Source organism: Leucopleurus acutus, assembly GCF_964270905.1.
Source record: "Leucopleurus acutus genome assembly, chromosome: 12".
In the NCBI taxonomy this organism is placed as follows: Eukaryota; Metazoa; Chordata; class Mammalia; order Artiodactyla; family Delphinidae; genus Leucopleurus; species Leucopleurus acutus.
In genome coordinates this window covers 14,100,409-14,124,925 of record NC_139154.1, presented here as the reverse complement: position 1 = coordinate 14,124,925, position 24,517 = coordinate 14,100,409, and the positions used below count along the sequence as shown (strand labels likewise).

Genomic DNA, 24,517 nt, shown 5'->3' with positions numbered 1-24,517 from the left:
CCAAAAAGGGGGGCAATGGTTGATGATGTCAGGAGTATTGCCATGGTATCTATCACCCCAGTTTACTTAGCATCAGAATGGCAGCAGATGGAATACTGAATAGTGCAGAATAATGAAAAGTCTGGGGGCAGAAAAGCAAAGCGGAGGAAGGATGATGCTATTTGCCCAGGAGTTTAGATTTTACTCACAGCCCTTTTGAGAGTAAGGAAAGCTCTGACAATATCACCATGGACAGCTCATGCATGAAGTTTCACACTCTGCCAGTTAAACACTGCCTGCCCATCCCACCACCACATACCATGTAATTTGCATACTGCTCCCATACATAAGTCCCTCAACATCTCAGAGGCCACAGAATGTGTATTGTTCAACTGGTGAGGGCGCTGACAAGTGAACGCCAGGCCAAGGCTATGAGCTCCCAGGCTCCCTTCATCTTTCTCCTCCTCTGAATCTCTGGTAAGAGAAATAGTTCCTCCTTTTGCAGCACTTAAGTCCTCTGAATCTTGACCAAAAAATATGGCATTTGTATATGAAATTGGTTTTTGCATTCTCAACAAACATGATGCTTTTGATTTCTCTTTTCTCTTTTCCTCCCTAAACAGAGACCAGAGCAGAAACACCCATCACACACTCTCCAGCATTTGTGTCAGTGACTCCAGGAGACAAAGTCACTGTCACCTGCAAAGCCAGCCAAGACATCGATGGGTTTTTTTTGTTGTTGCTTTTGTTTTTTGCGGTACGTGGGCCTCTCACTGTTGTGGCCTCTCCCGTTGCGGAGCACAGGCTCCGGACGCGCAGGCTCAGCGGCCATGGCTCACGGGCCCAGCCGCTCCGCGGCATGTGGGATCTTCCCGGACCGGGGCACAAACCCGTGTCCCCTGCAGCAGCAGGCGGACTCCCAACCACTGCGCCACTAGGGAAGCCCAAGACATTGATGTTGACGAGCACTGGTACCAACAGAAACCAGGAAAAGCTCCTAAGCTCATTGTGAAATATGTTTCTACTCTCATCTCTGGGGTTCCATTCCGGTTCAGGGGCAGTGGACATGGAACAGATTTTACCCTGACAATTGATGACATGAAATCTGAAGATGCTGCATGTTATTTCTGTCAACAAGATGATAATAAAATCTCACAGTGATATACTCTGTTACAAAAACCTCCAAGTGCCCTCAGTGGAGTGACCTCAGCTGCTACTCAAAATGTCCAGTGTATAGAACTAGGCAACCCACAGGGATTTATAAGGTTCTCCATGTACACGCATACTCACTTCCTTTTTCTATTTGTTTCCATATTTTCTGCTGCCTCTAGTGCTATGCCTGACACACTTGATATGGTAGAGACTATTACAGCCTTCAACCACATCGTCCAGCTGTTTCAATGAGCTCACTCTGAAGCAGAGATAAATTCACATGGCCATGTCCCTATCTTTTGTCACATCTTTCATTTCCACCTCCAAGAAGAAACGAAGGCAATGATGGATCCAGCTCAGGTTTCCAATTATAGCAGTAAAAGCAATCTTCTCTCACCCTCTAAACTCATCCACACACTCTTTTAGACTTTGCCCGACTGACTTAGTTTTCACCAGCTCCTTTTTAATATTTCCTGTGATACAGGGGAAAGCAAGTGATAGCTGTAAGAACTCAATTTACGTAAGATGCAGGTCCCAAAAAAACCACAGTCCTTCTTTAGAGTCCCAGAATTTGTCCTTTTACTATTTCCCCTCGGTTGCTCTTGAAACAATGACCACCAGAATGACACTTAATTAGTACTTTTTTAAGACCTTTGTTCTTTTGTGAAACATTTCATTTCCATAATCCCAAGGTTAAAAGTGTATCCCCTAGGGCTTCCCTGGTGGCGCAGTGGTTGAGAGTTCGCTTGCCGATGCAGGGGACACGGGTTCGTGCCGTGGATTGGCTGGGCCCATGAGCCATGGCCACTGAGCCTGTGCTCCGCAACAGGAGAGGCCACAACAGTGAGAGGCCCGCGTACCGCAAAAACAAACAAACAAACAAACAAAAAACTAAAAGCTGGTTCTTCGAGAAGATAAACAAAATTGATAAGCCATTAGCCAGACTCATCAAGAAAAAAAGGGAGAAGACTCAAATCAATAGAATTAGAAATGAAAAAGTAACAACTGACACTGCAGAAATACAAAGGATCATGAGAGATTACTACAAGCAACTCTATGCCAATAAAATGGACAACCTGGAAGAAATGGACACGTTCTTAGAAATGCACAACCTTCCGAGACTGAACCAGGAAGAAATTGAAAATATGAACAGACTAATCACAAGCACTGAAATTGAAAGTGTGATTAAAAGTCTTCCAACAAACAAAACCCCAGGACCAGATGGCTTCACAGGCGAATTCTATCAAATCTTAGAGAAGAGCTAACACCTATCCTTCTCAAACTCTTCCAAAATATAGCAGAGGGAGGAACACTCCCCAATTCATTCTACGAGGCCACCATCACCCTGATACCAAAACCAGACAAAGATATCACAAAAAAAGAAAACTACAGGCCAATATCACTGATGAACATAGATGCAAAAATCCTCAACAAAATACTAGCAAACAGAATCCAACAGCACATTAAAAGGATCATACACCATGATCAAGTGGGGTTTATTCCAGGAATGCAAGCATTCTTCAGTATACGCAAATCAATCCATGTGATACACCATATTAACAAATTGAAGGAGAAAAACCATATGATCATCTCAATTGATGCAGAGAAATCTTTCAACAAAATTCAGCACCCATTTATGATAAAAACCCTGCAGAAAGTAGGCATAGAGGGAACTTTCCTCAACACAATAAAGGCCATATATGACAAACCCACAGCCAACATCATCCTCAATGGTGAAAAACTGAAAACATTTCCACTAAGATCAGGAATAAGAAAAGGTTGCCCACTCTCACCACTCTTATTCAACATAGTTTTGCAAGTTTTAGCCACAGCAATCAGAGAAGAAAAAGTAATAAAAGGCCAAATTGGAAAAGAAGAAGTAAAGCTGTCACTCTTTGCAGATGACATGATACTATACATAGAGAATCCTAAAGATGCTACCAGAAAACTACTAGAGCTAATCAATGAATTTGGTAAAGTAGCAGGATACAAAATTAATGCACAGAATTCTCTTGCATTCCTATACACTAATGATGAAAAATCTGAAAGTGAAATTAAGAAAACACTCCCATTTACCACTGCAACAAAAAGAATAAAATATGCAGGAATAAACCTACCTAAGGAGACAAAAGACCTGTATGCAGAAAATTATAAGACACTGATGAAAGAAATTAGAGATGATAAAAACAGATGGAGAGATATACCATGTTCTTGGATTGGAAGCATCAGCATTGTGAAAATGACTCTACTACCCAAAGCAATCTACAGATTCAACGCAATCCCTATCAAACTACCACTGGCATTTTTCACAGAACTAGAACAAAAAATTTCACAATTTGTATGGAAACACAAAAGACCCCAAATAGGAAAACAAACTTGAGAACGAAAAACGGAGCTGGAGGAATCAGGCTCCCTGACTTCAGACTATACTACAAAGCTACAGTAATCAAGACAGTATGGTACTGGCACAAAAACAGAAATATAGATCAATGGAACAGGATAGAAAGCCCAGAGATAAACCCACGCACATATGGTCACCTTATCTTTGATAAAGGAGGCAAGAATATACAGTGGAGAAAAGAGAGCCTCTTCAATAAGTGGTGCTAGGAAAACTGGACAGGTACATTTAAAAGTATGAAATTAGAACACTCCCTAACACCATATACAAAAATAAACTCAAAATGGATTAAGGACCTAAATGTAAGGCCAGACACTATCAAACTCTTAGAGGAAAACATAGGCAGAACACTCTTTGACATACATCACAGCAAGATCCTTTTTGACCCACCTCCTACAGAAATGGAAATAAAAAAAAAATAAACAAATGGGACCTAATGAAACTTCAAAGCTTTTGCACAGCAAAGGAAACCATAAACAAGACCAAAAGACAACCCTCAGAATGGGAGAAAGTATTTGCAAATGAAGCAACTGGCAAAGGATTAATCTCCAAAATTTACAAGCAGCTCAATATCAAAAAAACAAACAACCCAATCCAATAATGGGCAGAAGACTTAAATAGACATTTCTGCAAAGAAGATGTACAGATTGCCAACAAACACATGAAAGAATGCTCAACATCATTAATCATTAGAGAAATGCAAATCAAAACTACAATGAGATACCATCTCACACTGGTCAGAATGGCTATCATCAAAAAATCTAGAAACAATAAATGCTGGAGACAGTGGGGAGAAAAGGGAACCCTCCTGCACTGTTTGTGGGAATGTAAATTGATACAGCCACTAGGAACAGTATGGAGGTTCCTTAAAATACTAAAAATAGAACTACCATACGACCCAGCAATCCCACTACTGGGTATATACCCTGAGAAAACCAGAATTCAAAAAGAGTCATGTACCAAAATGTTCATTGCAGCTCTATTTACAATAGCCAGGACATGGAAGCAACCTAAGTGTCCATCGACAGATGAATGGATAAAGAAGATGTGGCACATATATACAATGGAATATTACTCAGCCACAAAAAGAAACGAAATTTAGTTATTTGTAGTGAGGTGGATGGACCTAGAGTCTGTCATACAGAGTGAAGTAAGTCAGAAAGAGAAAAAGAAATACTGTATGCTAACACATATATATGGAATCTAAGAAAAAAAAAAAAGGGTCATGAAGAACCTAGGGGCAAGACGGGAATAAAGACACAGACCTACTAGAGCATGGACCTGAGGATATGGGGAGGGGGAACGGTAAGCTGGGACAAAGTGAGAGAGTGGCATGGACATATATACACTACCAAACGTAAAATAGATAGCTAGTGGGAAGCAGCCGCATAGCACAGGGAGATCTGCTTGGTGCTTTGTGACCACCTAGAGGGGTGGGATAGGGAGGGTGGGAGGGAGGGAGACGCAAGAGGGAAGAGATATGGGAACGTATGTATGTGTATAACGGATGCACTTTCTTATAAGCAGAAACTAACACACCACTGTAAAGCAATTATACTCCAATAAAGATGTTAAAAAAAAAACAAACCAATGGGTTAATGATAAAATCAAAGAGAAAATCCTAAGAATGGACACTAGCTCTTTTACATTGTCTAATTTTAGACTTCATTACTGCATAAGGATTCTCATATTACAGGATCATTTTTCTGTTAACAAAATTGGGGTTCAAAAAGAATAATTTGTCCACAGTTACACAAGAAAGTATTGGAACACAGGTTGGCCTAGTGACAGGGTCTATATTATTTCTATACATCATATTCCACAGCCACTCCTTAGTGCTACCTTATATAACCTAAGTTAACTTAAGTTGAAATACAATGGTATTAATTAACCAAATATTTCATGATCTATGAAATATAGCCTATGTTACAGTCAGAAAATCTCTTAAGATATGCAGCTCTTTCTACAGACTGAACTAAAAGTGGTGGTCATTATTAGACAATTTTTAAAAGCAAAGCTCAAAATCATAGTCAAAAGTATGCAAATATGTATATAATACATATATGTTAAATTAAAATATACATACATATGTTAAACTACAGATAGGGAGATAAGAGAGATAGAGGTAGAAAACAAGGAAGAGAGAGACACACACAGAGAGATCAAAATTTTTATATAGGGGTAATAAGTTTACCGGTGTATAGGGGTTCTGTTTTATTTTACTTTTCTACCTAAATTCTCCATAAAACATTCATAAATCTCGTATGGTTTTTTAAATAATTTAAGATTGCTCTGTACCTGCTTTTTTTCTCTGCAAATCTTACCATGACTTTTCGACTAAAAACAATAAAATCTGACGTGGCTTGTAATACTGCTTTTGTTACCTTGCAACCTCAGGGATCCAGGGAAGACTAGGTGGCCATTGGCAGTCTTTTTGGCTTATACAGCATTTCCATCTACTGACAGAACTTCATAACTGCACCCTGACCTCAGCGTGAGGCGAGTCACAGTCAGAAATGTGACACTGTTTCTTTTAAATTATTTTCATTTTTAATGTTTATAGAAATGGTCAACCTTATACAAAGATATATAAAACACACATACACTGGAGTATTTTGAAGTGAAGCCGTTAAGAATTTCAGTACACTGCTCACTGATGAGGACCTTTTCCCAAGCAGCCACCATGCCAGTATAATACAGAATTAAGAGTAATTCCCTAACATATCTAATAACCAGTTTCTATTCAAATTCGTTGATTCTCTCTAAATATGTTGTTACAGAAATTTCGCTTCGGTCAAAGTCCAGGTCCAGATAACTGTATGGTTAAGTTTTACCAAAACCTCAAAAAAAAAAAAAAAAAAAAAAAAAAACGCTGTATTTTATGAAAATTGTCCAGGGAATAGTAAAAGAGAGTAAACTACCAGTACTTAGAACTATAAATCATGTCATGAGGCTAGGATAATCTTGAAACCAAAATTAAAGACTGAACATGAAGAAAGAACCCAAACTCATTTATCGTCCTCGATGTAAAACTCTAAGAGAAAATATTTTAAAGCTGTATCTGTTAGCATTTCACGTGGCTGCACACAGTGGGAATCTAACCAGGGAATCTTTATAACATGAGGGAGTGTTCTTTTCTCACAGAACCTGGGGCAGGGGGCTCAGGGACGGAACAGGCTCCTTTCCCTCCTGCCCCCTCACCCTAGTTCGTGACCTTCACCCTACTCATCACAAGATGACTTTTCCAGTGTTCCAGGCAGAACCACTTGGACTTTATTGGTGTGGGTGGAGGTGGGGCCACTGTCTTTTCTGTGACATTTGGCTGTCTCTGTGGTTATTGTCTAAAAGTTTTCTGTCTTTCTAGGCTGTCCCTTTCCTAGTCCTTTGGCAAGAAAGAGCCAGCATTTGTTAGGGCTCTTTTTTGTCTAAGCCCATTTGTGTTCCCAAGCTGCTAGTTTCTCCAACACCTGCTCTGTGATATATGAGGCAAAAAGAAAACCTAGGCAGTTTTCTGTCATTTTTCAGGCCCCAAGACCCCTACATGGTCTTCCTTATTCTCTCTACCTGTGTTAATTTCCTAGGGTCGCCATAACAAAGTACCAAAAACTGGGTGGCTTTTTAAGCCACAAACTGGGTGACTTTTATAAAAGATACTTATTCTCTCACAATTCTGGAGGCTAGAAGCTCCAAATAGGGTGTGGGCAGGGCCATGCTCCCTCTGAAACCTGTCAGGGACAATCTTCCCTTACCTCTTCCTAGATCCCGGCAGTAGCTGTCAATCTTTAGCATTCCGTGGTTTGCAGCTGCATCACTTCCATTTCTGCCTGTCATCACATGGCATTCTCCCATCTGGGTTTCTGTGTATCTTCTTCTTTTTATAAGAACACCAGTTGTATTGGATTAGGGACCAACCCTTTTCCAGTATAACCTTATCTTAATTTAATTAATTATATCTGCAACAACCTTATTTCCAAATTAAGTCACATTCTAAGATACTGGGTGTTAGGACTTCAACGTATCTCTTGGGAGGAACACAATCCACCCATAACGTCACCTTTCGGAGTATTATTTTTTTTTAACAAGATGCCTGGGGTTTTTAGCTGCACTTGGTGGGAGGAATAAGGAAAAGTACTTCTTTCTTTTGGGAAGTGGAAGTCACCTTGTATATTTTTTAAACGTTCAAAAACAAAAAATAGCAGCAACAATAAAACAAGGAACCAGTATCAACTTTAGGTGGAATATTCAATGGTCCAAATATACATCCACAGTTCAATAGTGAAGACAACTGAATATCCAGGGTTTTTAATAAATTTATATGCATAACTACTCATATAGTAAAAGTTAAAGGCACCTTATATTTACTAAGCACCTATCTTGTTCTTGACAAGAAAGCAAAAACCCATTCCCTGTAAAAGGTGACTTAGCAGTTCAGCTGCCAGGTCACTGGAGGGCAAAGTAGAGAGGGTGGTACCCTTGCCCATCCACCCATGACAGGATTCCTGCTCTAGGAACTGAATTATCAGTTCCTTAACAATTAAATATTGTTGGTTAAGAACACTAAGTGTTTTAATAATTAAATGTTGTTGCTGAAGGCCTTAAAAATAACAGGGTGTCCAGTCGTTTACATTTCCCAGGTTTCAAGTTGAGGATGTGAACCAGTTAAAATGTAGGGACTCTAAAAAACAATCTCATTCTAGCTCCATATAGTTTGTTTTTGTTTTGTTTTGTTGTCTTTTTATGCCAATACCATACTGTTCTGACTACTAAAGCTTTGTATTATAGTTTGAAGTCAGGAAGTATTATGCCTCCAGTTTTATTTCTCTTTCTCAAGATTGCTTTGGCTGTTTGGGGGCCTTTGTGTTTCCATACAAATTTTAGGATTGTTTTTTATATTTCTGTGGAAAATGCCATTGAAATTTTGATAGGAATTGTATTGAATCAGTAGATCACTTTGCCAAGACTATGAGAAGGAGTCACTCTCACAAAAAGACAAAATAATCAGCAGTAATTTTTCTAAGGCTATAATAGTAAAGACCTGTCCAGAAGAAAGAATTTTCTGTATTTGTCATCTCCTTTCTGTTTAATTATTCCATGTAAATCTAAGTGCTACAATCTCTCTCCCCACCTCAGTCACTGCCCTACTGCTCTGGGAGGTATAAATAGGATGTGGTAGCCCTTGCGATGAAGCCTGCATGGCACTGGGCAGGAGAGACCCTGCACCCATCTAGAGAATATTTGATAAGATATGTGGTTCTCCATGTTCTTCAAGGATCTGTACATATTTTGTCATACCTCATGACATTATGTTAATGCTGTCTGCACAACAGTGGACCCCAGCAATACTAGTGTGGAGAAAAAAGGAAGGAAGGAAGGGAGGGAGGGAGGGAGGAGATACTTGTTGATTTATCCATAAACATTCTAATTTTTCTAATTAAATTATATATCCAAGTAGTTTCAATGTGACATATTCCCAAATATACATATTTATCAAATTCAGTTTGAAGAGCAATCACTGAGTACTCAGTATAGAGGCACGATGGCGAATACAGAAGTATTTCAAGCTGTTCAAATACGATTCTAAAATTCCATGATGTAAGGCAGGATGTGGGAAGTATGATAAATACCCCTCTACCAAAGTGATTGCCCACCTACCTGGAGAGTTTGGGTCACTCGGGTTTTACCCTCTCCTTCAATAGCCAAAGTCTCTTAGGCAGCAATGGAGAACTTCATTATGTGTAGAGCTCACCATCCGCAAAGCCTCCATTCTAGCCTGGAACTCCAGCCCGATTCAGTGGTTGTGACTGTGAGGTCAATTTTCCTTTCCTAATCAGTAGTCTTGCAACTCATTACAGGAGCTTTAAGCTGAAGATGGCCTTTGTCAGCCTGTGTCCCTCAGAGACAGCATGGGACAGAAACCCTACCCTCCACTGCCAATTAGAACTTCACACAAGTGAAAAACAAATTTCCAGTGCATTCAGTCACTGAAGCTTTGGATCGTATCTATTAGAGTAGCTATCACTGCTCTTAGTTAATACATTTATCAGGCTGAAGATTATTCCAACTGGCAGCATTTAGCGGAAATCACAAACTGGTTCTTAGACAGCAAAGGTTTAGACCCTGACTGTGCTCCTACAACCTCAGTCATTAAGGGGGCCTTTGTTTCCTCAGTTATAAAAGTCAATAGTTAAGGCTCTTTTCTATATTAAATGTGATGTTTGTACCCTGACTGAGTTCCGGAGCAGCTGTCACGCTGAAGAAAGAAACGTATTTTCATGCTGCACAGACTCATTTTTCATTCTGTCACTAGATTTCAGAAAATGCATTAAAATGCCTCCACTGACTTAAGGGAAACAGACGGCAACTGTGCAAACAATTTTCCTGGTTTACGAAGGTTTTGCCAAGTGCCTCAGGAAATGTGATGGAAGTACTTTAATTGGGAGGCAAGGGTCTACAAAGACCCTCCAAGATCACACTAAGCCTATATACTATTCAGTCTAACATGGTCCCAGGCTCAGCTGCAGCCCAGACAGTCCCAGTTAAGGCACCACCTTCAGAAGCAGTTTTCAGGGCTTCAGAAATTACCGAAAGTGATCACCAGAGGGCGCGCCAGAGCAAGAGAGGAGAAAACAGCAAGTACCACGTGACTGCTGAACAATCCTTGTTCGTTTCACTCATTCATTTGGGTAAACATGTACTGGACACCAAGTTCCAGTTCCTTAACAATTACTTGTTAATCACGGAGAGTGCAGCGGTGAGTGCGATCCCTCATGAGATGCCTGTGCGATGCAAGAAATAATGAGGGCTGTGAAGAATATTCTTTTTCATGGAAGTGGAAGATATGATATCCTGGGCAGAGACAAGTGTCAATGATACGTTGTGCGTGGTTATTTTTGTGATCTTGGTTCTTCCCTAGGTTGATGTGTCCCGGTGTATATGCCTTACATTTGGGTAGACTCCTCCTGGTTTCTGGTATTAATTTCGTCAGCTACTCCTTGTCTAGTACTTATCCAAATTCCCAGCCATGCCAATCACAAGATTGATTAAATATTTACCCTTTCTCCTCACTTCACTTTAAAGGGCCATGAAATTTGCGTTCAAGGAACAGAGATGAGCCTTTCTAATCTGTAAGGGTCCTAGGTTTCATTTGAGGACTGCTCCAGTCCACTTGCAGTATCACAGTCATGCCAACTCAGAGAATAAATTGAAAAGTATTCCATATCTGTGTATCTCCTTGACATAGGAATTATCAGTTTCAAAAAAAAAAAAGCTTATAAAGAAACTGCTTGAAAACTGTCTTGTATTAGGTTCTTTTGGAGAAGGTAGGTCTTTGACAAACTCCTCAATTTCTTCTAAAATTAGTGTCTATCTCTTCTTGGGTGAATTATTCCATTTATTTTGGGAGATAAGGAATTGTGCCCTTCATTTAGATGTTCAAAAAAGCAAAAGCCTATCTGGGGGAAGGGGAAATTGGATAAAGGTGGTCAAAAGGTACAAACTTTCAGTTATAAATAAGTACTAGGGATGTAACGTACAACCTCATAAAGGTAATTAACACTGCTGTGTGTTACATAGGAAAGCTGTTAAGAGAGTAAACCCTAAATTCTCATCGCAAGGAAAAGGATGTGTTTTCTACTTCTTTAATATTGTCTCTGTATGAGATGATGGATGTTCACTAAACTTATTGGGATCATCATTCCATGACGTATGTAAGTCAAATCATGATGCTGTATGCCTTAAACTTACACAGTGCTGTACACCAATTATATCTCAATAAAACTGGAAGAAAATATTAAAAATTTAAAAATAAAATTTTAAAAGAGCAATGGCCTAGGGGGGCTTTAATCTGAATATGGGTAGAAAATGAGAAGAATAAACATTCTATCAAACCAACCCTGCCTAACCTAGAAACCCTGGACAAGTGGGTTTCTGGAAAATGAAGTAAGAGGACGAGTCAAGCATGAAGTGAGGAGGGGCAGAGAGAAGGCAATGGTACAGGAATCATGACAGCAGTCAGGGAGATCAATAATCCCATTGCCATAAGAATCTTAAACAGGAAGGGACCACATGTTTGAGAAGCTTCTGAGAATCCTTGAAAAGGTGCAGCCATCACCAACATGTCACAGGGGGGCCCCCCCGGGCAGTTTTATTTGAATAACAAAAAAGGGTGAATTAACTGATTAATGAATAAACAAAATGTGGTATATCCATTCAGTGGGATATTATTCATGCTACAGCAGAGATGAACCTTGAAAACATTAGGCTAAGTGAAAGAAGCCCAACACAAAAGACCACCTATTATGATTCTACTTTTATGGAACGTTCAGAATGAGAAAATATAGAGAAACAGGAAGTAGATTAGCAGTTGCCAGCAGCTGGGAAGGATGAGAATACTAAGAGGTGATAGAGAAGGAGAACGGGGTTTCTTTTTCGAGGTGATGAAAATATTCCCAAATTATGATGACGGTTGCATTTGTAGTGTGATATGATGAATATACTAAAAAACACTGAGCTGTGTATTTTAAATGGGTGGATTGTATGGAATGTAAATTACATCTCAATAGCGAGGTTACCCCCGAGTCACTACCAAAAAAGGAAATGGAAAAAAATAATAGTGAGGATGGCCCCAGAAGGCTGGAAGAACGGGGGAAATCCAGGCAGCACGTGCTTTAATTCTTAAAAGCTTTTTGGTATGCTGTAATCTCTTCCTCATTCTCAATGTCTATATGTGTTTTTCTCTTTTTCCTTGGTCACACTGTCCAGAAATTTGTCTATTTTATTGATCATTTTCAAATAAATATCTCTTGGTTTTATTCACCAAAATAGCTTTGTTTTTTATGTGCTTCTGTTTTTATTTTTACTAATTATGTCCTTCTACCTTCTTTTGGTTCATCTTGTTCTGTGGCTAGCTCCTTGAGTTTAATGCTTAGTTTATTATGTTTGATCTCCTGGCTCTTTTTCTTTAATAAATTTATTTATTTTATTTTTGGCTGCGTCGGGTTTTCGTTGCTGTGCACGGGCTTTCTCTAGTTGCGGCGAGCTGGGGTTACTCTTTGTTGCGGTGCGCACGCTTTTCATTGCGGTGGCTTCTCGCTGCAGTGGCTTCTCTCGTTGTAGAGCACAGGCTCTAGGCACACGGGCTTCCGTAGTTGTGGCGCGTGGGCTCAGTAGTTGTGGCTCGCGGGCTCTGGAGTGAAGGCTCAGAAGTTGTGGTGCACGGGTTGAGTTGCTCCGCGGCATGTTAGTTGCTCCGGCATGCTTCCCGGACCAGGGATCAAATCCCTGACCCCTGCATTGGCAGGCAGATTCTTAAGCACTGTGCCACCAGGGAAGTCCTCTTGGTTCTTTAATCAGTAAAGAAAACACATTTTCATTTGAGACCCACTTCGATTCCATCCCATGAATTTTAATATGCAGTATTAAATACTAAGAGTATTTAATAAATACTTAATATTTAATAAATAAAATACTGCATTTTAATATGCAGTATTCTCACTGTTGTTGACGCTTCAGTAATTCGTTGCTCTGTAATTTGATATATTTCCTTTTTAAGATTTTTAGAGTGGTCATTTTTTAATTTCCAAGTCAGTAATCTGTTAGTTGGCTACTTTATGGCTAAGTTCTAGGTTTATTGCGTTGTGGTAAAGATAATGTGTCCAAAATGATTTCTACTTTGGAACAATGTATAAATGTTTCATTCTCTTTTTGGCCCAGTACACAGCTAAATGTTATAAATATTCCATAGGCATTTGAAAAGATTATGTTTTCAATGTTATATACCCAAGTATCTACTGATATATATGTGTGTGTGTATTATATATATACACATATATATTAAAATGAATTGAGACATATATCTCTTTTTCTTTTTCTAATGGGGGTCAGTATGTGGATTAGAAAGAATCTGTTTGAAGCTTATGCTTCTCCACCAGGGAACTTAGACAGAAATATTCTCAGCTACTTTTGGAAATGTGCCTTATTACATAAACACACTTGGGAAAGAGGCAAATAATCTTTAACATGTTGATGCCGGCAAAATGATTTCACACTATTGTCAGTTCTGTTATTCCACACAGGATAGGATGATGGGCCTGGGAAGGAATGAAGAAGGGAGAGAGATTCCAGTTTTCATTGTGTTGGTCCCAACTTCTTTGTCTATATAGAAAGTCTTCTTCTCTGCTACTTACTAAATGTAACCTTGGACAAGTTACTTAAGATCATCCTACACCAGTTTCCTCATCTCTTACATGAAGAAAGCAACTATCTAACAGAACTAATCTCACAATCAAAAACAGTGATATATATATATAAAGCACTTAGCACAATACTGACTGCCAGTAATAGTTTAATAAAAATACCTATTATTCCCAATAGGCAGAAAAAAAAAAAAAGAAAGTCTTCTGGTGTAATTGTCATTTTCTCAAGTTCTTACTGTGTCTCTAATAAAAATTTTTAATGTATTTTGATGCATTTTGACTCAGTATAAAAGTCCATCACTATTAAATCTTCTTGGTGAATTGTATCTTTTATCTATAGTCAAAATATCCTAATTCACCAGCTGAGGATTCAAAATACACGGAAGAACAGAGAGCAATGGACATTCCATTTCCTAACTGCATCCTTGCACTTCCTAAGAGCAAACTAACCTCCCCTTTTGAGGAATGACTTCTTTCTGATTAGGTGGAGTCAGCTGAGGATGTCATGGGACCAACACTTTCCTTAGCCAAGGGGTAGCCCTTGACCCAAGCGAGGCTAAACAAACCTCCCCGCTTGCTGAATCTTGAGGAAAAGGACCCAGAGACTGAAAGCATTTCATTCTATCTAATCACTCAACCTGAGCGGGCTGTTCCTGACATAAGAACATTTGAGGATGAGCGTGAATATAGGTTAGAGACTTGGAGGCACTGCCGTGACTTCAAGTGAGTTTTGACCCTCCCCACCTTCCTCACCACCACTGCCACCACCAGCCTCTCTCTCAGCCCCTAATGGTCCCTGAGCCCCAAGGGACACACCCCTCCTTGGGCCCCAAGCCCACCCATTTCCTGTCCTTGGGAAAACTGGCAATCTCAATACCCAGTGCCTTTCTCTCATGCTTTGCAAATGATATTCACAAAAACAGAACAATCTGATAGAAATGTATTTCCCACAGTCTGAGCTCTTCAGTCTTTTTATTATATTTGATTTTGTCCCTGGAAGTGTTCTTTCCTCTAATTCTATTTCTCCAATATTACACATTGTCCTTCCTTCAGTTAGCAGTTGCCTGACAATCATCCGTTGAATTAGTTGTTCCAATCATTTTATGTATGAGTTTTAAATACATCTCTTTTCAACAACATATGGCCAGATTTGTGTGTTACATTCACTGTTCTTGGTCTTTCAGTTGTAAAGTTTTTCTCGTTTATATTGTCAAGGTACAAATTTTTCCAAAAAATTTAAAGTTCTCATGCATATATATTGTGAGCGTGTGTCAAAGATTCATTTAATTTATTGATGACAGAACCAGATGATAAAGCTGGTGAAAGGAGGTCATAGATACACACACACACACACACACACACACACACACACACACACACACCCCTATCAAGGCTAGAATAAGATTGCTAAACAAGATTCAAAACTGGTTAATGTCCTACAGAGCAATAAAACCATAAGGCTTGGAGTGGTCTTCCCGGACAAAAATCATTTGTCATTTTCATGATATCCGTTTTTTCTAGGCTAATATCTAACTTTCTGGAATCCAGCTTTTTTGTCTTTTTTTTTTGCGGTACGCGGGCCTCTCACCGCCATGGCCCCTCCCGTTGCGGAGCACAGGCTCCGGATGCGCAGGTCCAGCGGCCATGGCCCACAGAACCAGCCGCTCCGAGGCATGTGGGATCCTCCCGGACCGGGGCATGAACCCGTGTCCCCTGCATCGGCAGGGGGACTCTCAACCACTGCGCCACCAGGGAAGCCCTGGAGTCTAGTTTTTAATCAGTAATAAATACAAGTCAAACAAACTTTATTTCTCTAGCAAATCAAAGGACCTTGAAAGGACACATAGTGTTGAAGAAAAATCATGTATGACAGTTATTAAAGAATGGTAAGGCTTGGGAATTCCCTGGCAGTCCAGTGGTTGGGATTCCTCTCTTTCACTGCCAGGTGCCCAGGTTCGACCCTGGTCAAGGTTCCCACAAGCCACGCAGCACAGCCAGAAAAAGAAAATGGTAAGACAGACCCTATTCCGGACCATTACCATCATAAGTGTAGGGACCACCACGCAGCAAAGGGGTTATACAGAAGGGGAGAGAGATTGGGCTTCAAATATATAGCCAAGGAGCAGGGTAGGGGTCAGTGGATAGACAATTTCTAAGAGGAAACATCAGGGGTAATTCTGATTCTGGCTGAACCAACCTGATGGGAGCCTTGCTGAAGGCAGACCAGGGTCCTCAGACATTACCTGGGAGATGATGGAACATAAGGAACTCAATTAGATACCAAGGAGGATGCAGGATGGGGAATTCTGGTTAAATTGACTTAGCAGGATTCTTGCTAAAACTGGACAATGCAGTGATAAACACAGAAGCCCAAAATTCAGGGCCTGCTTGAGAAGAGAGTTCAGAGGAGCCTGAGTAGAGTTTGGTCAAGGAGAGAATTTTTCTCAGTAGTCATCATTTTGCCTTATCTTCAAGCTTTGGATAACTTAACTTTTATTATAGTTTGTTCTATTTGAACTTGGCCTGCCCATCTTATTTTGTATTTCGGTTTATCATATTTTTCTCTTGATTTTTTATTTCCTTGTCCTGAATTTTGCTACTTTGGTTTACTAATTTTTTTTCTTCTTCTGGTGCTTTGGAAGACTTTTATCCCATTGCTGTTGAATGCCTGTCACCTGACCCCTTTTTATTTCCATCACTAGTCACATGGCCTGAAGGGCAAGTGTCAGGCATCCCGGGTGTTACTCCACATTCCACCAGCCCCCATCCCACTCTCAGTCCCAATGTCTTTTAACTCTGAGGTGCATGTGCTTTTTTGAGGGCTTTGTGGGGAAAACTAGTGTTGGCTGCTTCAAGGGCCCCTGCCTATTTTTGTGATGGAATGGAAGATTCTAGATTCTAGTTGCTCCATCATTTCAATCATGTAATTTAAATCTGTGCAGTTTTCCCCCAATTTTTTTTTTTCTCCTAACAGGATCCTTTGTGATGCTCCAATCCTGGAATACATTTATTCTCAGTTTTACATTTTTTCTGTCACTGCAAAGGGAGTTTGAGAGCGGTGGACAGGTCCAGCACATTCAATGTACAAGTCCACATTATTCCTTGCTTCAGTTGTTGGGTTTCTTGACTTTTCTTCTTGTTTCTTTGCTGTTTGTTTTCTCGCCACCCTGCCCTCTCCCCATCCTTCCCTCTTAGGTTCGGAACTCTAGTCTCAGCCAGGATGATCAGGGCGCTTTGGGGTGGAGGGTGCTTGAAGGGGAAGGAGGTGATCTGTGCTTCTTCCCCCAGCACCAGACTAACAGCCCTTAAATGTGATGCTGATTAGTATCGGGAGAAGAGCCAGGAACCAGCCTAGTTTAACCCCACTTAGAACCCAAAGGAGCCAGTTTAAGAAAGATACAGTTTCAGATGATGAATTAAACTCACACATTCAATCACAATACCCCCTTGTTTAAAAACAAAATTAAGGGGCTTCTCTGGTGGCGCAGTGGTTAAGAATCCGCCTGCCAATGCAGGGGACATGGGTTTGAGCCTTGGACTGGGAAGATCCCACATCTCCCAGAGAAACTAAGCCTGTGCGCCACAACTACTGAGCCTGCGCTCTAGAGCCTGTGAGCCACAACTACTGAGCCCGCGTGCCACAACTACTGAAGCCCGCGTGCCTAGAGCCCGTGCTCTGCAACAAGAGAAGCCACCGTAATGAGAAGCTGGCACACTGCAACAAAGAGCAGCCCCCGCTCGCCGCGACTAAAGAAAGCCCGTGCGCAGCAACAAAGACCCAACGCAGCCAAAAAGTAAATGAATAAATAAATAAATTCTTTAAAAAAACAACAAAATTTTTAAAAACCTAAAAATAATTTTTTTTTAAGAAATTATTTTAAAGAAATAAACCCACAGGGAATTCCCTGGAGGTCCAGTGGTTAGGACTCTGCGCTCTCATTGCCAAGGGTCTGGGTTCAATCCCTGGTCAGGGAACTAAAATCCCACAAGCTTCACAGTGCAGCCAAAATAATAATAATAAACAAACCTACAAGGACAAGAAGAACAGAACAGAGTCAACAGCAGCAAAATATTAGGTTGAGTGGTAACCGCCTTAACTGACCCGTGGAGCCGAACAGAAGAGCTGGTGGAACTGGAAAGCAAAGAGACATTGAAATCCTTTCGAAATGGGATCAGGATATACACATTGAGGGAATGAGGCAATGTCGCAGACTGGGCAGGAAAGATGCAGAGCCCAGGTCCTTAGTCAAGATAAGCAAGACTGGGGTGGGGGGGGCATGGTCAGAGGGGTGGGAACGGGCACTCAGTGAGGGTCCCTGAGCCAGCACAAAGCAGAGTGGAGTGTCCATAAAGGACCTGAGGATTTTGACAACAAAGGCAAAAAGTGTGAAAAGCCAAACCTGAATTCACGTAACTCCACAGCTGCCTGCGGAGCTGGTCCGCGATGGGTTTCTCTGAGTAGGGTGAGAGGAGACGCAGGGCTGGATGCCAAGCAGACAGACAGGGAGCCAGGGAACTCCAGGGCCGAGCTCAAAGGGCTCATCACTAGTGGAAACCCGCTGCAAACCACAAGCCTCAATATGTAAATCTCCAAGGGTCCATAAGCCCTGGTACGTTGCTGCTGTTGTCGCTTTCACTCTAGAACGTCAACAAACACCTGCAGCCTTAATGTCCTTGTGGAAACAAGATGAGTGTCTACATTTTCCAGAGTGGGACCAAAATCTTGAGTCGCGTTTACGGCACACGCGTTTGCACATGGTTGGGCAAAGGACTTTGCTTCTCTCAGCATGTCTCTCTTCAGAGATGAATGGAAAGAGGCACAGCTCCAAGGCAGCAAACCAGCAGCGAGTTTTCAAGTGACCTCCTCTGCCTCCCTCCTTCCAGGCTAATGGAGCCATCCTTGCCCCCGTGGAGACGCAGGGCAGATGTCCATCTGTGGCACTCTAGCCCGAAGACAAGCAATTGATCAGATTCTGAGTACCGCTGAATGTGGACTCCAGAATTTCCTCCTACCCTTTTGGAATATCATCTTAAGTCAAGTACCAATGACAGACAATATGATCCTAAGGAGGGAGGGATCAAACTGAAGTCAAAAGAATCACCTGGGGCTTCCCTGGTGGCGCAGTGGTTGGGAGTCGGCCTGCCGATGCAGGGGACACGGGTTCGTGCCCCGGTCCGGGAGGATCCCACATGCCGCGGAGCGGCTGGGCCCGTGAGCCATGGCCGCTGAGCCTGCGCGTCCGGAGCCTGTGCTCCGCAACGGGAGAGGCCACAACAGTGAGAGGCCCGCGTACAGCAAAAAAAAAAAAAAAAAGAATCACCTGCCTGGGACTCTACTGTGAATGATGAGCTGAAGAAAACCTTTGAACCACAAACTTCAGGATGGATTATCAGACACAAATATTCAGCAGGCAGGTAGGGAAGCCCCCCTCCTTCAACCTTTGTGAAGAGCAAAATTGTGTCATTGTGTCTCTAAAATGCTGGGTGATTTACTCTATGGTACTGGTGGGAGGCAGACCTCTCAAATAGGCTGGTTAATCATGTCAAATAAAAACCAAAAATGGTGTTTCTTGAAATATTAGAGCTGAGGAACATTGATAAGATAGCTCATCAAGAGTTTTCAGGGTGACATAAACATGCACTTAGCCTCTCCCTCTCGCTCTCTCTCTATCCCCACAAGCAGTTTAGAATTTATTCTAAGAATCTAACTTTGTTGCGGGCCACATGGAAAGCAGCTTCAGTGATGAGTTTGTTGGAATTCTCCCCCAAATTTTCTATTTCCATCACTCATGCATAAATCCAAGAACCTCTCAGACTAGTTTATTGACACGGCCTTTCCTCAGTGTATACACTTTGTGTGTATACTTTCGGCTCAGGAACCAAAATAGAGATCAAACAGAAGTATTTTTTTCAACCGATTCTTTGCCGTTTCTGTCTAATTGGTTTGCTTTTTGTTCCTTTTTGCGTGTTTTCATTAATTAGGTGTCAGGGATAAAACAAATTTCATTCCCAGATTAGTTACAGAGGAGGGGAAATTGTTCTACAGGAGGCTAACTGATGACTAATTTTTAAGATTTCCAAACCAAAATAACTGAATTGGGGAAGGGGGTTTGCTGCCCTTTCAGGGTAGGGTTTTGTGCGAGTGGAAGTTAAGGGGAATCACCGTGGTTCACTTGCAGCCCAGGGACCACAGTGGAGATTAAATGTGAGTTATCTGTTTTTTGCTCAGTTATCTGTTTTTGCTCAGTTATCTGTGCGGTTTTTGTCCTGCTGTATCATTTGTGCAAATTTGTGACATTTTGGTTAAATGAGCCATTCCTGATGACCCAAAAGTTAAAAGGCAGAAAACCAGAAGATAGTCAATTTTTAAGCTGAACAGAAAAGTGGATGAATTTGTAAGGACAGTAGGGTTTGTGGAGAGAAAGGGGAAGAAAAATCTGGATTTTTCTGTGAATTAGCCTTTTTCCTGTGATTGGCTTCAGAGGGAGGTTTTTGACCAGGGGGGTGTGTTAGCTCACTCACTGTGGCTTATACGTTCGGCCAGGGGACCAAGGTGGAAATCAAACGTAAGTGCACTTTTCTACTCCTCTTTCTTATAGAGTCGTGAAATTTGGGGGTTTTCATGCTTGGGATGTGAGTTGAGGTCACTTTCGAAGAGAATGGGATTCTTCTGAAAATGAGATCAGAAAGGGACTGAAAATCAGGTTGTCTCAGAAGAGCACAGAGCTAGTTAGTTGACGTGGCATCTAAATGGCCAGATTTTCTCTGTATCTGACAGTCAAATGACTTTAGCAGCAAAACCAGATTTTTGTTGAGGGGAAAGTAATTAAGTTAACGCTGAGGACCACCTTTGGCCAAGGGACACGTCTGGAGATTAAACGTAAGTAATTTTTCTCTACTACCTTCTGAAATGTATCTGGGTCTAAATGCCAGTGTTGACTTTCAGAGGCTTAAGTATGAGTTTTGTGGAGATGGGTAAATGAGAACATTTCAGATTTTTTTATCAGTTTCAAAAGTTAAACTCAGCTCCAAACCTGGGTTTGTAGACAAAAAGATTAATCTACACCGAATGACTCAAAGGGGAAAAAAATTATTGTCGATGAAAAAGGAATCCTTGCAGCTCTAAAAGAGTTAAAGCGAATTAATTTTCATTGAAATTTGCCAAATATTGTATTGATTTTTGCTTGTATGTACAACACGGAAAAGTAGAGAAATGTATTTCTTAGTCTGTTTTCTCTCTCTTCTGTCCGATATATTATTTTATAAGAATAAAAATCAATAGGATGCATTACGAAATCAGTAAGAAGTTAGAAAAGCATATTTATTTGTGTTAAAGGTGCCGCTTAATTGCGAATCAGAAGCACCGTCATTTTTAGAGGCTAAAATGAGTGCTAAACTGTCAATATTTAGAAATTCTATAGAGATTCTATACCTTAACAGATTACTCTTTTTTAGAAAGCCACATTTCTATATTAGACTAAACTGGAAATGATCTCTTATCATAATGGAGGAAAGACGGTTGTCCCCAAAAGCTCAGTTTTGAAGTAATTTGTTTAAGTGAAGGAAAATAAAATAATTGCGTTTTTTAGATGCCCACGGACATGTAGAAAAATAGGAAATATTTTAATGAGTATGTTCCTTGTTATTACTTGCTGGTGTTTTTATACTGCAGAGGAGGCCGTGGCACAGCTAGGGTGGTCTGTAGACTTCTTGGCGGTCTATTTTCGTGATTGAATGACATTGGCGGCCAGGTCCCGGGGCTCTGGTGACGGCGCACCTGGCCGCTAAATGCCGCCAAAGGCCACGGCAACCCCGCGATCGCCCATTCAGCTGTGCCGTGGCCCTCTTTCCTGACACAGTGATACAAATAATGTCGCTAACGGAAGAGAACAGAAATGTGATGGGCATGAGTTAACATGGGGAAAACAGGGAGAAACCTGATTTTTATTAGCGATTCCAGAAATGAAATTCACATTATTATATCCTCTTAATAAAAATTTCCAGTAGAAGACTATAAAGAACTTAAAGCTATTTTTTTGCAGTGATATGTAATTTCTTAAATATCTTCTCATCAAATGTATTTAAGTAATAAAGGCTCAATCCAAATGAAATACATATATATACATATATATATGTATGTATATATGTGTGTATATATATATACATATATATATACGTATGTGTATATATATATATATGTATATATATATATATGTATATATATATAAAAATTCTTTCAGGGCAAAATCGACACCAGCAAAAATATAACCGAAGGCCAGCAACAATCTGGCCGTTCAGGTTTTGATCAATTAATTTTTACTGAGTTCAAAATAAATATCATTAAGGTATATTTGCTGACAAAAAATCAGATAAATTTGTGACACGTTTTTAATTTTCAGAAATTTAATGGCTTCAGTAGGATTCTATTTCAGGTGTACAAAATATCTAACCATATGTAAATGCCATTGATAAAAACTTAATAGAATATATTTTCCAATCCCCACATTCTGTGATTAGAACGTTTTTAATCGGGCTATTTTAATTATATAGCCTTTAACATAGTTTAGTTATTTGTTATTGTCGTTGTTTACTCCAGGTAATTTCAAAAGCAATACTTGAAAAAGATTATTCTTGGTTTGGGACAACCTGACAGGACTATTTTAGGGCCATTTTAAAACCCTTTTCAAACTATTTAAACCATGTAAGTATTTTAAACTTACTTTAAACTTGTAATCAAGTACTTTAAACTTGTTCTAAAACTGTATTTAGGGCCTTTTAAACATCTTTTAATAAATTTTAAACTCCATTAGAAAGCTAGTAAGAGGTCTTACAAGAGTTTCCATATCAAATATGCTAATTGTTTAATGCAAGATAGAAAGTTTAAAGCTATCAAAAATTGACCCAAATAGGAGTATCTTCATAGAATATTTCCTCTCCTTTTTTTCTAGAATTCATATTATTTTGCTACTAAGGCTATTTTATAAAATTCTCTGAAAAACATAGTGATGATGGTTAAAAGAGAAGAAAGTATCAAAACATTAAAATTTCAGTATCTTATATTAAACTGCTTGGTTAACAGGGAGGCTTATAGCTTTATAAAGGTTTATAGCTTTATAAAAATCTCTTCCCTTATCTGTGACTTTTCACAGCAAAAGAAGATTCTTGGTTTGTTATTTAACTCATGCTCTCCCACCTGAGGGCTTGAAGGCCCACAAAGGGGATTCCCAGCAGGCCATCTGGCAGCTGTTCATGGTCAGAAGTGAAGCTAGCCAGTTCCTCCCGGGCAGGTGGCCAAAATTACAGTTGACCCTCCTGGTCTGGCTGAACCTTGCCCCATATGGTGACAGCCATCAGGCCAGGACCCAGGTCTCCCTTTGAGGCCTTGGCGAGGAGTGGGCGAGTTGCTGGCCTGATCCCAGAGGGTGAAGGGGCCGGTCCCCCCACCGACCCGGGCCCAGGCTGAGTTTGGGGCTCACCCTGCCTGGTGGGTCTGACCCCAACACGCCCGAAGGAAGCCCAGGCAGTGAAAGGCAGCCTGATATCACTGCACAGAACTAGGAGAGGCACAGGGGAAACGATCTGTGCAAGTCCTGTTCTCACTTCTGAACTCTGACGGGTCCAATGAAGTGGTTTTGTTTCTTGGTCTGAAGCACAGGGTTCCCTGCAGGAGGCAGAGAACACAGATGAAGGAGAGAGAGGTAAGGTCAGAAGGGCATGCACAGAGCTTCGAAAGGCTGCAGAGACTTCAAACAAAACAATTTAGAACTTTCTTAAGGGGTAGGGGCTAGGGGAAAATCTCCAAATCATGGCGATGAGAAGTATGCTTCCTGGCTTCCCTAGCTGCTCCCTGGATGCCACAGAATAAGCCTGCTGCTCTCTGCATGTCTGTCCCTTGCAGTTCCAGGCTCACCCACAAACAATGCACCCAAGTGGAGAACTTCCCTGTTACTTAAACACCACCCCCTATGCTTCCTTCCTCAGGCTCTGATGCTCAGCCATCTGTCTTCCTCTTCCAACCATCCAAACAGCAGTTAGAGACCGGAACTGCCTCTGTCGTGTGCTTAGTGAATGGCTTTTACCCCAAAACTATCAAAGTCAGTTGGAAAGTGGATGGAGTTGTCCAAGACAGCAACATCCAGGAGAGTTTCACTGAGCAGGACCGCAAGGACAGCACATACAGCCTCAGCAGCACCCTGACGCTGTCCAGCTCCGAGTACCAAAGCCATAGTCTCTATACCTGCGAGGTCAGTCACCAGTCCCTGGCCTCCGCCCTGGTCAAGAGCTTCAATAAGAACGACTGTTAGAGCGAGAGGCCTGCAGGCTCGTCCATCACCTGGGCTGGGTCCCAGCCCCCTTCCTCGCCTCTTCAGGCCTCGGGCCCTTTTCCCTATTGCAATCCTCCAGCCCATCTCCCCACCTCACCGTCCTCCCCCTCTTTGGCTTTAATCATGCTAATGTTGGGGGGAAAATGAATAAATAAAGTGAATCTTTGCACCTGTGATTTCTCTCTCCTTCCTGAGTTAAGCTTTTTAAACATTGTTTTTCTTTTCCTTTTTTAACATGTTTATTGGAGTATAATTGCTTTACAATGGTGTGTTAGTTTCTGCTTTATAACAAAATGAATCAGCTACACATATACATATGTTCCCATATCTCTTCCCTCTTGCATCTCCCTGCCTCCCTCCCTCCCTCCCTATCCCACCCCTCTAGGTGGTCACAAAGCACCAAGCTGATCTCCCTGTGCTATGCGGCTGCTTCCCGCTAGCTATCTATTTTACATTTGGTAGTGTATATA

General features: G+C 41.0%; 1 protein-coding gene across 1 annotated transcript in view; it reads left to right on the top strand.

Moving 5' to 3' along the window:
* LOC309970137 (immunoglobulin kappa light chain-like) overlaps window positions 1-24,193 on the top strand; it is a gene marked incomplete at its 5' end in the record, with an annotated part of 43,799 nt that extends 19,606 nt beyond the window's left edge. Inside the window, 2 exons of the mRNA XM_082852407.1 lie at window positions 20,236-20,288; window positions 23,704-24,193. Of these exons, the coding sequence (XP_082708533.1) occupies window positions 20,236-20,288; window positions 23,704-24,026 (376 nt within the window). The 3' untranslated portion in view covers window positions 24,027-24,193. The remainder of the gene's footprint in view (window positions 1-20,235; window positions 20,289-23,703) is intronic.
* Window positions 24,194-24,517: the final 324 nt, after the last annotated feature.